Source organism: Pagrus major, chromosome 7 (assembly GCF_040436345.1).
Source record: "Pagrus major chromosome 7, Pma_NU_1.0".
In the NCBI taxonomy this organism is placed as follows: domain Eukaryota; kingdom Metazoa; phylum Chordata; class Actinopteri; order Spariformes; family Sparidae; genus Pagrus; species Pagrus major.
This window is the reverse complement of record NC_133221.1, coordinates 19099108-19112894: the sequence shown is the minus strand read 5'-3', so window position 1 is coordinate 19112894 and position 13787 is coordinate 19099108. Positions and strand designations below refer to the sequence as shown.

Sequence of the window (13787 nt, the reverse complement as noted above, 5' to 3'; positions counted from 1 at the left end):
TGCTATGTTTCAATATGAGATGACTCCAAGGGCTTGTCCCTCATGTTAGCTTCACTGGAAACCGCTAACTGATCGACAGCTAGCCTTTGTAGCGGAGAGGATGTGCTATGCTAATCGCCCTCTAGCCTACGGTGTCTTGGCTCTAGAATAACCAATCCAACACTGACTGAACCGCATTATACCGGCTTCTCAAGAGGACCCATAGTGAAAACAATTTGACGTCTTGCTCTTCTATGAAGCAATTATTTTTCTTATAAAGAACTAAATAGCATATCAGCATCGACACAAATATATTTTAATTAGGCTTCATTTAGTCGGTGTCCTATTTATTCTCTCTAACTTTCAAAAGGTGTGTCAGCTCACCCAAAACAAAAATATCTTGGAAAATTTCCAGCCACTTTATTTATACTTGCAAGCAGTAAAACCTATATTTCAAAAATACATCACAGGCCAAAATATTTTTAACAACCACATTAACATTTTCCATATATAGCCTTATCTGTCTGCAATTCCAGAAAATATGCCAGTGGTCAGCATCAACTGGCCTGCTTTGCATTTTGGGTGTTGTGAAAAAGTGATGATGAACAGAACTCCCTCCATACTGGTGAGTTCATGGATGTACATTGTGTCTCACACATTTGAACCCATTCTTCATCGCATTGATCCCACCCCCACCCCCGCCCCCGCTTCCTCCGATGCTTAGTAGAAAGCAGCAATGACCCGAGGCACATTCTGTTTGCATTAATCCAGTCACCCCAGTCGCATTATCTACATTTTTATCTGGTTCAAACCTCATCTCTTTTGTAGTCTCTTAACTCAAAGTATATATAAAAATCATTGTAAGAGATCATACTTTGGCTTTAAATCTTTAACTGTACACATTGCCATTATGCCTTTAAGTGATGATAACCCTGTTCACCTCTTTCAATTTCTTTCCATCTAAGATTCATAGTCAGGTTTATACCAACAGGCCAGGGGTTGGAGTTGAGCTTCATAAATTATTCGTTTAGATTTGGTGAAGCCATTCTCCCCTCACTTTCAGACACTTGAAGTGTTCTGAGTTTTATTCTTGGTTTTCTGCTATTCCCAAATGGCTCTGAAGATCATATGAGGCTATGAATTTGCTTTAAGGAACACTGATTGAAAGAGACTGGAGTACATATAATAGCTTAGGTAGGATATTCATTTTAACTGGCACTGAAGGTGAGTGTCCTATGAATTATAATCTACTTTATTCTTACTATTAAATCTGAAAAAAAAAAAGGAACTTCAGTTGCACAAAAACGATTAGCATTTAGGATTTACAGAATTCACTTTTGAATTAATGAATGAAGTTCAGGTCATTTTTTAAAAACTCCAAATGAAATAATCTAACAATATCCAAAGATTTGATGTATTAATGCAGCTAAAAAGGAACAGCCAAGTCCCCACAACTCCTGTCCTGGTAGGACAGCCTTAGTGGAATAATATTTTATATTTTTATAAAAATAGAAAAGTTATAAATTGCAGTGAATGTGGTTAAGAAATGTCAGTATTTGCACTGATACTGATATTTTTGCATCATTAGCACCAATGGCAAAAAACGTTATATACAGAGTGAAGAAAATTACAGTTGACATATATTGCAGAAAGAAAAACTGAAGCCCTTGCAACATGTCAGTTTGTGTGACTGCCAACAGTTGGTCCTGACTTTAAAGAAAGGGGGAGGAAGGGCTGGTTATCCAGCTCTACATGTGTGTCAGGCATACTCCTGCTGCATAGCTTACTGGGTGTGCACATGACACACACACATACACATACACTCCCCAGGGTTCTGTGGTGGCTGCGGCAAGAAGCGCCAGCTGTCCACATCAACAACTCCCCCAACACTCATACACACAAGGTGTTTTTTTGTCAGACTAGCCTGCAATCTCTCTGTGTTACACACTGCACTCACTACACAAAGCATCACCTTCTAAGAAGAAATTACTAAATTTAATCAAGTCCATTAGTGCTTGTGTGGCTGTGGCACCCATGTTGTGTGACTTGTCTCATGTCTAATAAACTAAGGTAGAAGGGCAAAAGAAGTGGGTGGTGGGTGGTTTCCATTAGCTCTCTCCATTTTCAACAGCCAGTCAGTTGGGGAGGAAGGAGAAGTGCTGTGGTCGCCAGCCACCTGCAGCACCAAGCAGAGTCCTGCTGCAGTGGAAAGAGGGGATGAGCAACTTGGACAGGCTTTGTGTGTGTTGCAGGAGTGTGCTTGTCGTAGATAGAGGCTGGGTCTATGACTGTTAAAAGCATGCCTTGTATAAGTGTGTGCATGTATATGTGTTACAGTACTCTTCTGAGAGTGCGCTAATACTGGTTATCAGTTTGCTGTGTATGTGTGTGTGTGTGTACCGACATGTTTTTTGTGTGTGTCCGAGCTTCTAGGGTGTCTCCTATTGATCCCCCCATGGCAGTGTGTATAATCTCCAGAGAGAGGATCTATAATCTGGGGTGGTGGGGGGGTGGATGAGTGTAGAGAACAGGCTCTGGAGGTGTCTGGCAAGGCCTGAGGAAGTGGTGAGAGCTCAGCCACGGGGCACAGATCGATTTGGTATGTCTGCTTGGACTGCATTGGGCTGTTCGCCCCAGCAGCCGACCATACAAATGACCCAGGACACAGTCCCCCGGCCACCGCCGCAGACACACTCCTCCATCCTTTTTAAAACAGCAGCAAAGCTAGATTTAGCTGCGGGCCCACCTATCCTACCCTTCCCAATCCAATCGATGTGCACTAAGCCGCCTGAACCCATCTTCAAGGGATAGAAAGGCTAAGCAGAGAGATTGGAGGGTGGCTGGAGATTGGGAGTGTGCAGACCGTTTCAATACTAGCTTACCTGTTATTTCTTATGTGATGACATGGGCCTGTATGTTTCTAAAGCGCCCTGTGACAAAAGCAATCAAAACAGTGTTTTGGTTGGGAATTTCTTTCGGTTTCTGCCCCGTTTTCCAACACCGGCTTTTTCCCTCTCAACATTTCTGGGGCGGTGCAAATCCCTCTCCGAGGGTGGTCAGTTTTACATATTGTGTGTCACTAGACGGCTATAAAGGGATTTAACATTTAGTAAAGCATAATCCATTGCAGGCTTTGTGCCTGCCTAAGCTGCACACATCAAATCTGATTGCAAGAAGGCTGCTACCAATGACCGAGCAGGAGGAGGAAAACATGCACTACACACACACAGGGCTTATCACTTGAACAATAAGCAGAGGAGACAGCAGGAGGTCAGTTGCTGAGGTGGAGGATCTTCCATGTTGACAATAGGAGGTAAATTACAAACTAGTGTACCGGTGCTGGAGCCACTACTACCCAATCCTGGCTCATCCCTTATCTAAACCAATCTAACAGCACCAGTCTATGAGGTGGGAGCAGGTTGTGACACCCAGGCTGTTCTAGACCTGTCAAGATAATTGAAAGAGAAGACAGGAAACATAAATATTCCCCATCAGCCAGACCCTGGCTGCGCTGTTCGCTCGGATGTGGAAATATAAATATTCGGCGGGGCTAATCCACTGAGACGGTCGACTTTGTTTATATGCCTTTTGAATGTTTCATTGATGTGACTGACTGCTTCCGTTTTTTTTAACCCCTCTCTCTTCCTCTCCACCCCCCCCCCTCGCTCCGCATGGTTAACTGTGAGACAAAGCGCTGGGGCTCTCTCTATTAAACATGAAATGCGGAGCAAAAAAGGCTTGAATGGAGTCCGCTGCAGAGCATTAGAGAGACAGAAATAGAGTGTGAACAACAACAAGGATTGGGTTCAGTGTGACTGCTTGCTTGAGGACCTCCACTGATACCAGCACAGAGATAATTTAGCCAACAAGATTACGCAGCTAGACTGAGAGTGTAGGATGGGGAGGTCTGGCTGTTTCACTGCAGCTACTTGAAGTCGTCTCTTTAGTAGTTGAAAAGAAAGAAAGAAGAAGGGCTGTGTGTTGGATGTGTGTGTATGGGTAGGTAGTTGGAGACTACCTAACACACTGGCTATAATTTCCAGCGTCTTCACATTAAGCCCCCGAGCAGTACAAGCCACCTCTCCACCCTCACCCCCACTACTACTTGACCTTTTGCTAGCTGCTAGATAAACGAAAAGACATGGCGGCAATGATTTAGTTGCAAGGCACTGAGAGGAAGCCGAGCGAGAGCAGACTGCACACACACATGGCTAGCATAGCCTGGCTTCCTTCTGACAGTGAGTGCTGACATTCCCTCCTCTAATGCAACCAATTTATAAACAGCAGGTGAAAGAGAGGCCATGTTTACAGCTGCGGAAAAGGTTGGTTCCCTTTTTAGCCTCATTCAAATGACATAATAAAGCCATCGCACCGCAGCTCAAACATCTCTCCAGGAAACTGGAGTGACTTTTGGCCTGAGAGGAGATAGCATACTTTCAGAGAGTCAGATGGTGTCGGGATGAAATCATTATCATGGCTGTTGTCACTATCACATCATCTACTGAAGCACCACTTTGCTTTATTGACTTAGACCAAGACAAAGCACGGAGTGGGTCAACTTGGAATTGATTGTATGATGCATCGGGTCTCTCACCTGAGGGAGTACTTCTGCTCTTAGGGAGTTGCTGCCTTAGAGAATATTCAATCCCTCAGCATCTTTTTGCAACAGAGATGATGTTTGTGACGCAATAACCCAGAAATCAATCAATGATTCATTCAAGTGTTTCAAACAAGCTTATTCAGGGTATAAGTAAACAAGAGAATGTGATGTTAAGAAGGTGTGACTACAATTATCTAGCCATACATTAGTTTGGTCCCTCTCAATTCATTTTTAGATATCAAGGGGGGCAGACCAAAATGCCTCTGGGTGCAATTGGACAGACCTCTGACCAATCAGAGCAGCGAAAGATGTGGGGTGTAACTTTTCAAATCTAGAACCCTGTTAGATTATTAGTTGTGACTGGCCCAAAACAGGCCAGGTTGGGTGGGAATCTGTCTGAACAGGAGCGGAGCCAAACTCACCTGCCAGAGCAAATAAAACATGAGCTTGGCAGATTCGTCTGGTTCCCAGGCTAATCACTTAACTTGGAAATTGATAAAGAGAGACACAATTAGATGAGTAATAACGTGGCTTACCTCCGGGTCTGTAAACAACATCGTCTTCCGTGATGAAGGACGTGATTTCTCCGTTCTCTGTGCGCTCGTAGCGAGACTTCTTCTTCGGCGTCTTCTTTTTGCCCTTCTTGCCAGCCTCCTCGGCCGTGCCGCTGCCCCCGCCTGTGCTGCCATTGTCGTTGTCCTCGTCTTCGCTGTGCTCGCTCTCTGCATAGTTCTTGGCTCCGCCCTCCAGCGTACAGCTGCGTCGGGGCCGGGAGCTCTCGCTCTCACGGTCGCCCCCGTCTTGTCGCCGGGACTTACCGGCCTCTCTCTTGTCCCGATCCCTGTCTCTGTCTCTGTCCCGCTCTTTCTCCCTCTCCTTCTCTTTGTCGGCCGTCATGATCCGCCACGTGCCTTCCTCAGTCCTCTCACGGCTGGGCCTCCGTGAAAGGTAGACTGTGAGCCTGGGCTTCAGTCTTCTGAATTTACCAGTCAAATCCAGGGAAAATTTGGCCACACCAACAACCCCAGTGTTTCAGAAAAGCTGCAGATGAGAGAGAAGAAGGACAATTAGCATAACCCAGGTCAATAACTATTATTCTTTCAGTGCAGATGATACATTTACTAAACATAAAGGGTTGTTTTGTGCTGGAAGAGATCTTTTGTGGTTGAGAAATACAAGATTAGTTCCTAGAGATCAGACAGCTGTGCTGACTCTTCTCAACATCACAGTAATTGTTGGCACTCCCCTCCACAACCATGTATACTCTGGAGAGCACTGTGTAGCTTTATCAAAGAACAGAACCTTCCAGCTTCCTGCTCAAACATATTTCCATGCTTTCAGAGAGGCAGTAAAACAGAGTTATTAAAGTGTAAAAGAACGGGGAAAAAAAGAGAGCGAGACAAGCAGAAAGAAGTGCTGCGTGTACAGTATTGTAACACAATAAGCTAAAGGGAAGTCATAACTGAATAAGCATAAAGAAGGTGGTGCTGCATTGAGGATGAGGCACTCAACCAATAGAATTCCTCAGAGATAATGTGTCGAGGGGCTTTTTCAGCACAAGACGCTGCTTGTCTTTTGCAATGCCACGGGAGAGACACAGCGTGAAGCTCAATGACAGAGTTAACTGGCTAACTCCTCTGCAGACCATCTGTGATGACACCAGGCTCAATTCTTACTCATCTGTGTGTGTCTTAGTACGTGTGCGTGTGTGTGTGTGTGTGTGTGTGTGTGTGTGTGTGTGTCGACTCTGGTTCACTGGACTGCACCCCACCCCAACCCTCTGCCCCGGCTGACAGTCACCGCTGTGTTAATGTGAAGTGACAGCTCTGGAGGGAAGAACACAGCAATCCACTGGGTAAGAGAAGGGAGAGGAGAGAGGCTGAGCCAGTCATTTGCCATGCCGAGTCCACTGCCATTTTCAGCTATCGTCTTTCACTCAAAAAAGGAACTCAGCTACCGCTTTCTCATGCCATAATGAAATCCTCCATAAACAGCAAAGTGGGCAAAGCTTAAGCGGCACGCTGTCTGCACTACACTGCTCTACACACTGCGCCTACAAAAGGAGACTTCTCATTTACTGCCAGTGTTTGCCCCCTCCACCCCCACCACAACAAATTAACTAGAAATAGTTATTACAGCCCCCAGAGGGATCAGACCACGCAATCAGCACCCGCGTTACCATGGTTGTGATGGCAAAGTGGGAGCGGGAGGAGGGAGAGGTACAGATTGAGCCAGGTAAAGTAGACCCAGCTTTGAGGTAAAATTATACAGCGTGGCTGCGAGCGGACGCAGGTTTATTGAGAGAGTGTGAGGATAAGAATAGAAGGAAAGAGGAAGGTGGAAGAAAGGCGCGCACACACACACACACACACACACACAAATACACAATGAAGCGCGTTTGACAATGGCGCTCCTCAGCAGCGGGTGCTGTCATCTCGTGAGCAGACACCAACTGACAGGGCAGCTGCTCTTGTCGTCGGCTTCTACACAAACACCGGGCCTGATTAAACCGCAGCCTCGTCACAGCCCCATTAATCACCTAATGATGAGTTACCACGGCGACCACTGGGCTGCCAGCATACACACACACATACACACACAGAACACATTAGTGCACACGCAGGACGGCAAAGGGCTCCGGAGAGATTGAACGCGCATGCGTGCCGCGCGAAGGATACACACCTCCATCGGTGTGCCAAAATACATACTGTGCCCCCGCTTGTGTCCATATCCAGCAGCATGTCTTGGAGGTGTGAGAAACATGAAAACATTGATGAAGGTAGCATTTGATAGCACAGCTTTAATCCTGGGAGCTGCCAGAATCTGTGTATGAGCTAAGCACCTCTTCTCTCCTCTAATCAGTAACATAAGCCTCTTCCACTGAAACCAGCGACGACCCTGAACTGTTGCAAATGGAGGGCTGGCCCATTCTCCTTTGATGTTGTGGGCCTCTATAAGCTGCTATAAGTATCTTTACAATCTAGGTGCTGTTAGTTTGCATCTGGATACACTTATTCCACATCTTGTATCTCCAATTTCCTTGCTTACGTTAACATAATTGTTCTTATTAACACTCACAGCAAAAGAAAATGATCATGCTCATATTCAGCTGTTCTTTTATTGGGTCAATTAACAATGTGTTCAAGAGTCTATTGTTGCCCATCAGTCGCTGTTGTTTGATGCAGATAAAGGAGCAGTGTGAAGTTGAACGAACTGAGTGAGTAAAAAGCAGTGAGTCACAGTGAAGCGAAGTAGTAACACTGTGGAAAGAAAAAGCCATAATGTATTGATGGCTGACAGGGAAGAGAGTGAGAGAGAGAAAGTGAGAGAGAAAGGCTCTCCACCCACTATCGGGGAAACAAAGTGCTTAGTAGAAAGCAGCGCTGGCTGCCTGGCCGATGAATAACACCGTGAGGGGGCAGGTGAGGCTTGGAGCTATTACACATCAATCACTGGGCCGGGACCCTTTGAAAGATACCAGCTGTCTTAATGGAAAAGAGAAGGAGGGGGCAGTGGCTGGAGAAGGGGTTGAGGGGGTCCCAGCCAACGTCACCTAATCCACCATTTACATTACTTCGATGGAGTCAAGGGCTAGCAGCCAGCGGGGCCCCCGCCCAAATACATTTCTCTTTTCCGTGCCTGTTTAAATGAGACCTCTGGCCTGAAAAACCACACAGTTTGTGGCTCGATTAACACATCATCCCCCACAATGGCCACACAGCAGGTTCTTGTTACTAAACACAGCTTTTTTTCGTTCGCCCTCTCCCTCTCTCTTCCTCTCTCCAGAACAGCCTTTTAAAAAGCCATGTTTTATTCATTCCAATCACTCCCACATTTACCCAAATCCATGCTCATCTCTGTAGTTTTAATCAAAACCTGTCTAAGGATAAACACCCAAATCATCACGCTTCGCTTCAGTACCTATACAGCCGTAGGGTGTCTTTTTAATCCTGCCAAATTTTAAGTAATTGATTATCTTGGATTATGAATTTGCAAAAAACTGGACATTTATTCACACGGCTTCTCATAGAAGAAATAATGGAGAAACCAGGAATATGTCTACATTTAAATGCAAACCAGAATCTAACAACAATATAAGCATCACAGTGATCCACTCAGTTTTGGGAGAGAGGCTGAAAAGTCATTCATGGCATATTCAATTGGAGAATTATGAAGTAGCAAAATGTGATTGGCAAGGATTTAGGGCCGGCTTTGCAAAGGGATTGAATGAAATACTCGCATGAATACAGATTAGAGGAGAACAATGTTAGCATGAATATACACAGGGTTATTAACAATGAGGGCAACTCAAATTGATCCGAATAAACCAGCCAGATCCTCAGCAGTGCACGGATCCTCGCTGCGGTGATGTTGAGCTGCAGCAGGTTTTCGTCAGCTTCAATCCATTACTCAGTGCCATCTAATCTAAGCTGCCATCCAAGCCCCCCTAGAAACAACAGCACAATGAAAGGCTCAGCTGGAGGCAAGGGGTAGGCCACTTCATAAAGGGATTCTCTGTGGTCTCTGCACCCTGCCTGCTTTGTCTTACCTGGTGCAATCATGGCTTCCTTTATTCTCCGAGGCCCTCTCTGTTTTAGTTCACGTTGGCAGGGCAAAGACACTTGTCTGCTCCACTTGTTTTTCAATTCACTGATGAGTAACCACATCTTTTTTTCCCCCTCTGCTCAAGCCGTGCTCACAAAGGCTCTATTTTTAGCTGGCATCCGGGGTTAGTTTAGTAGGTAAAAGCCATGCTCGAGAAAAGATAGCTTGGGGCTTTCCAACATCAACATTTAAACCTGCCTAGAGACTCCCATGGTAAAAAGGCAAAATGCTGCTGCACAAGAGCAGATTCTCATGCACAATGACAGTGTGCAACAATAAACTATCACTGTCTAAAACCATTTAGACAATTTACAGAATCTCCCCCGGGCCAACAATAGCATCCATTACTTTCTTTTTTTTGTAATATAAACCGATAGCCACTAAGTCAAACATATTCTCTGTCCAACAGTCCATAGCCACAGAGGATCAGACCGTGTGCTCCGCAGGGTCTAAGCCTCTACTCCATCTCTAAAAGAAACCTAAATCCTACTCTAGTCCCTGTTTGTGTGCTCTCCGTGAGAGCTCCAAACGGCCCTGAGGGGGCTGCTCCACAACCCAAGATGTCCATTATCTGCAGGGCCTGTGAGCAGGACTTCATTTCACAGCCTAATACCAGCTACTTCAAGACACGGTACCTCTCAGTGTGCCACGTTTGTGAGGCTGGAGCAAAGCTGAAGGCCATTTCGGTGGCTCTGACTGCTTTGCGCGAGGCATCGTGTTTAGACACGGCTCCTGAGGGAAAATGCCAGGGTTGTCCATTGTCACCCTTCGCCTTTCCTCTAAATGAGGCACTCTCGAGAAATGTAATCGTGAGCGGGCCAGTGAAAAAAGGACCTTTAGCAATGTGTCATTGATAAGAGAGGCAGGAGAATGTGAGCTATGTGGTGGTAGGCAGCGCTATCATGAATGTGGCTCTTAATTGAGTTTTCCTGTAAATCTATGGGCTATGTGAATAAAGTGCCTGATTCCAAAGGATTTCTAGTGTCTTTCACCTCTGGAGAGGCAGTGACAATTCAATTTTTTGGTGAATTATGCTGTTGTAATGGAAAGCCAGGGTCAGGAGGGGTGTAAATACGCACTGGGGACACATTCAAGCCTGATTTGTACTAAAAAGTATCTGTATCACATATGTATCTTCAAACATTTATCTCTATAAAATGAACGGGGCTCTAGCGAGGGGAGGAGGATATGAGTTACATGACATTTTCTCAATCAGATGTATGTAGTAAAAAGAGATTTACTGGGGGAAGAAAAAAAAACCTCCAACAGTGGGTGTTGAATGAAAGGACTCTTGAGATTTTAATATTTGAGCACTCAATCATGTACCACTTCTACTGATATTCTGCAATCAAATATCCCCACTCTTCCTCGCAGATCTGCCTATCAGCTTAACGATGCTCTCCGTCAGTTCAACTCCAACTGGTAGTCTAAATGAGTGTGGGAGAGGAGGAGGAGGAAATGTATTCATACAGCTGCCCTACATCCTCCAGCTACTCTAATCACTATGTCACACAGAGCGACGTGCCAACACGGAGGAAAAAACTAACATAAATAGATTAGAGTGACAGATAAGACAGCTCTGAGGTTTTAGACTGACAGCGCGGGCCGACGGGGGCACTGAAGGATGTCTTTAAGAACAGCTCCCCAAAAACAAAGCCATTAGGTCAGTACACAAGACCATTTTTCCGCCTAAATTATTAAGCTATGTGGTGGCAAACCCTGCTCCATGCTCGAGCAGATGGTCGGGAGGGGAGGGGGGCAATCCCTCCATTCAATGTCTTATAATGATCCGAGCCAAAAAAACACCTCCACCTCTAGATTACGCAGGATGGTATTACCTCTAATTAGGAAGGGCTATCATTTCACATGCAAACGCCTCTCCTCTAACCACCAACTGCCACCAAAACCAACCATCACAATTGACTGCCATGACAAAATACATACAACAAAAGGATTCCTCTTCTATGCATAGCATCCCCCTCTTTTTTTTTTTGTTGCCCTCCACACTATTTTCAGCACTCTTTCACAACTCACACAAATAGACACCGTCAGTGAACGTTCTCCAGTCGAAGATGTGATTGTTCAAGGAAAAGGACGCCTTTAGAAAGCAGCCAGGGGGGGGGGGGGGGGGGGGGGGGGGGTGACTGGGGGAGTGGAATATTCAGCGTAGCGTTCAGCCTTGTCATCCACCATCTCAGTCGTGCAGGCCAGTGATCCCATGCAGAGGGGAAAACACCCTCTGCAGTGTGCATGAGGAGAATAATATGAATCATGACTCTGTGAGGCCTCCGTGCAGCTAGGCATGCTTCTTTTTAAACTATAGCCACAGACAGGGCTGTGTTGTAAATGTTCTGGATTCCTCTACCTCATCAAAAAAAAAAATCTATGGAGAAGTGGGCAGGAGTGATGAAAACGCTGCTGGAACAAGCAGGATCTGAGCCCAGAGCTCCCATATCCTCTGAGGACAGCTCATAAAACATGCAGTGGCTGGGTTAGGGCCTCTTACAGCAGTGGCATTTTAGTGGACCCAGCCACACACAAACACACACACACACACACACACACACACACACACACACACACACACACACACACACACACACACACACACAGGTAGGCTACAAATACACACAATTAATTTTAAAGAGTCTGAAGGAGTCAGACCTGTGTGGTTTACTACCTGAACCACAGGCGAATGCTCATGTCTTAACCTAAAAATACACATCGGCTACAAACCATTTTCCAAAAAACATCAGCAGCAGCAGGGGCCTAGAACAATGTGCTTTTGGGAAAATATGAGAGCAGAGGCTGGATATTACGCAGTGTACAGTAGTGATCCACAGATTAACTCTGCCTGTTCATGTGTGAAATGGAGACTTGATCCCTGACTGATAGTGTGCTACGCCTCCAGCAAACACAAGCTGCATATTTTTCATCTTTCCAAACACCTAACAACTGCAATATATTGGATTACACATTGCATCCCTCACCGTGCACCAAACAATGGCACATTAAAAATACCGCCTGACACAACACGGCCCTGTTGTCTTTTTTTAAAACGAAAGGTGAGCGCAGATGGCTGTGCGGCTGAGTTGCTGTGAATAAGCCTCAGATATTCTTGGAATGTTAATGTTAGGCTTTAAACCATGGCAGTCTCACCCACTTCTCCTCTCGTCACTGGGCCATTAATGACTAAGAAAATACTACTTAGCTCTGCCTGTGCCAAGAACACACTCTTTTAAAAAACACAGAGGAACATCGCCTGAATTATTGCTTGATATTTAGAAACAGCAGGAGAAGAAATGCTGGAGTAACCGTTTCTACTGCACCCAATTACCACAATGCTATGAGACACAATTGTTAACTAATCCCATGCTTGCATTGTGTTTAAGCACGCCATATGCTGCGCTCATGCATAGGAAATCAGCCTCTAGCGCTTGTGCCGTCGCTTAGTAGAAACCTAGGAGGACAGGTTTGTGGAGCTACAGTCTTGTTAAAATAGCTTCCCACTGCATCTGCAAGCTTATAAAAAGCCACTGAGAGCATATTCACTACAGTGCAGCATTCATCTATGTGTACACACACGTGTCAATCTAAAATGTGTAGGCCATTGACACACGCACACTCACACTCACAGGCACGCACATACATATATAACAAAAAAAAAGCTGCCGCTGCTGAGCAACTGTATTTGCAGTCCAGGTCAGACTATGTGCTCAGCCAATAAATGGCTGGAGTGTAATGTGCCTTGACCTTCTATCTGTCTTTCAGCAGCTCCTTACATATATTGCTGTCTCTCCTCATATATCACTCGGGCAAATGGCGCCCTTCACCCTGCTCCCTCCTGTCCCCTCCTTAAAAGGCTGAGGGGACATCTTTGCCTGCTGTACTCAACTGACAGCACTGGCAGCTTCCTCGCTAAGCACAAGGGGAGGAAAGGGGGGGGAACAAGTCTCATCGAGGGGAAATGCTGCAATGAATAATTATGTTTCATAACATGCACCCATCCCCCCCTTCCTTTATTAGCATCAAACAATAATTAATGGGGGAACAAGGGGCACTGAGGAGTCTGCTTTTCGCTTTCCAGAACAAGAGGGTCAATATGCCCTTCAACCCCTTTCTCTCGGCTCACCGTCAGACCGGGAGACATCTCATCCCTCTAAAAACATGCTCTTAGCTTATTTATGATGCCAGTTGCTCTGCTGGAGAAAAGGCGGCTTTCCTGCTTCACTCAGCAAAAACTGGCCGGATCACTTTACGCAGCAGTTCACTACTTCCATCTCCACACCTCTTCTCAGCAGGCCAGCCCAACAATTCAATAATGAATATGAAATGCCTCCTAATTGATGTCTATGGGAGTCGGAGCGGCCGAAAATACGGGCTATTGCACATGGGCTTGACTTGATTAAGTTTTTGTTTCACGTAAGAAAAAAAATAATCTCTGATCAGCAGTAGCAAAGCCAGTCCTGATCGAATTAGCTTTGCACTAAGAGCTCCATTGATCTTGGCACTCATCTGTGCAGATGAGACCCGGAAAGGCAGCTGGTAATCCAATAGCAGGGAAGGGAAGTGCTTCAAGGACTCTGCTGTGTTTACCCACCTA

At 45.6% G+C, this 13787-nt stretch overlaps 1 protein-coding gene across 4 annotated transcripts in view; it reads right to left on the bottom strand.

Annotated features, from left to right (window-relative positions):
- The window catches only part of rerea (arginine-glutamic acid dipeptide (RE) repeats a), a 135085-nt gene that overhangs the window by 73384 nt on the left and 47914 nt on the right, over positions 1-13787 (bottom strand). For all 4 annotated transcript variants that reach the window (XM_073469457.1, XM_073469453.1, XM_073469455.1 and 1 more), the window contains one exon: positions 5116-5620. In XM_073469457.1, coding sequence (XP_073325558.1) covers positions 5116-5476 — 361 coding nt within the window. In that variant the 5' untranslated portion in view covers positions 5477-5620. The remainder of the gene's footprint in view (positions 1-5115; positions 5621-13787) is intronic.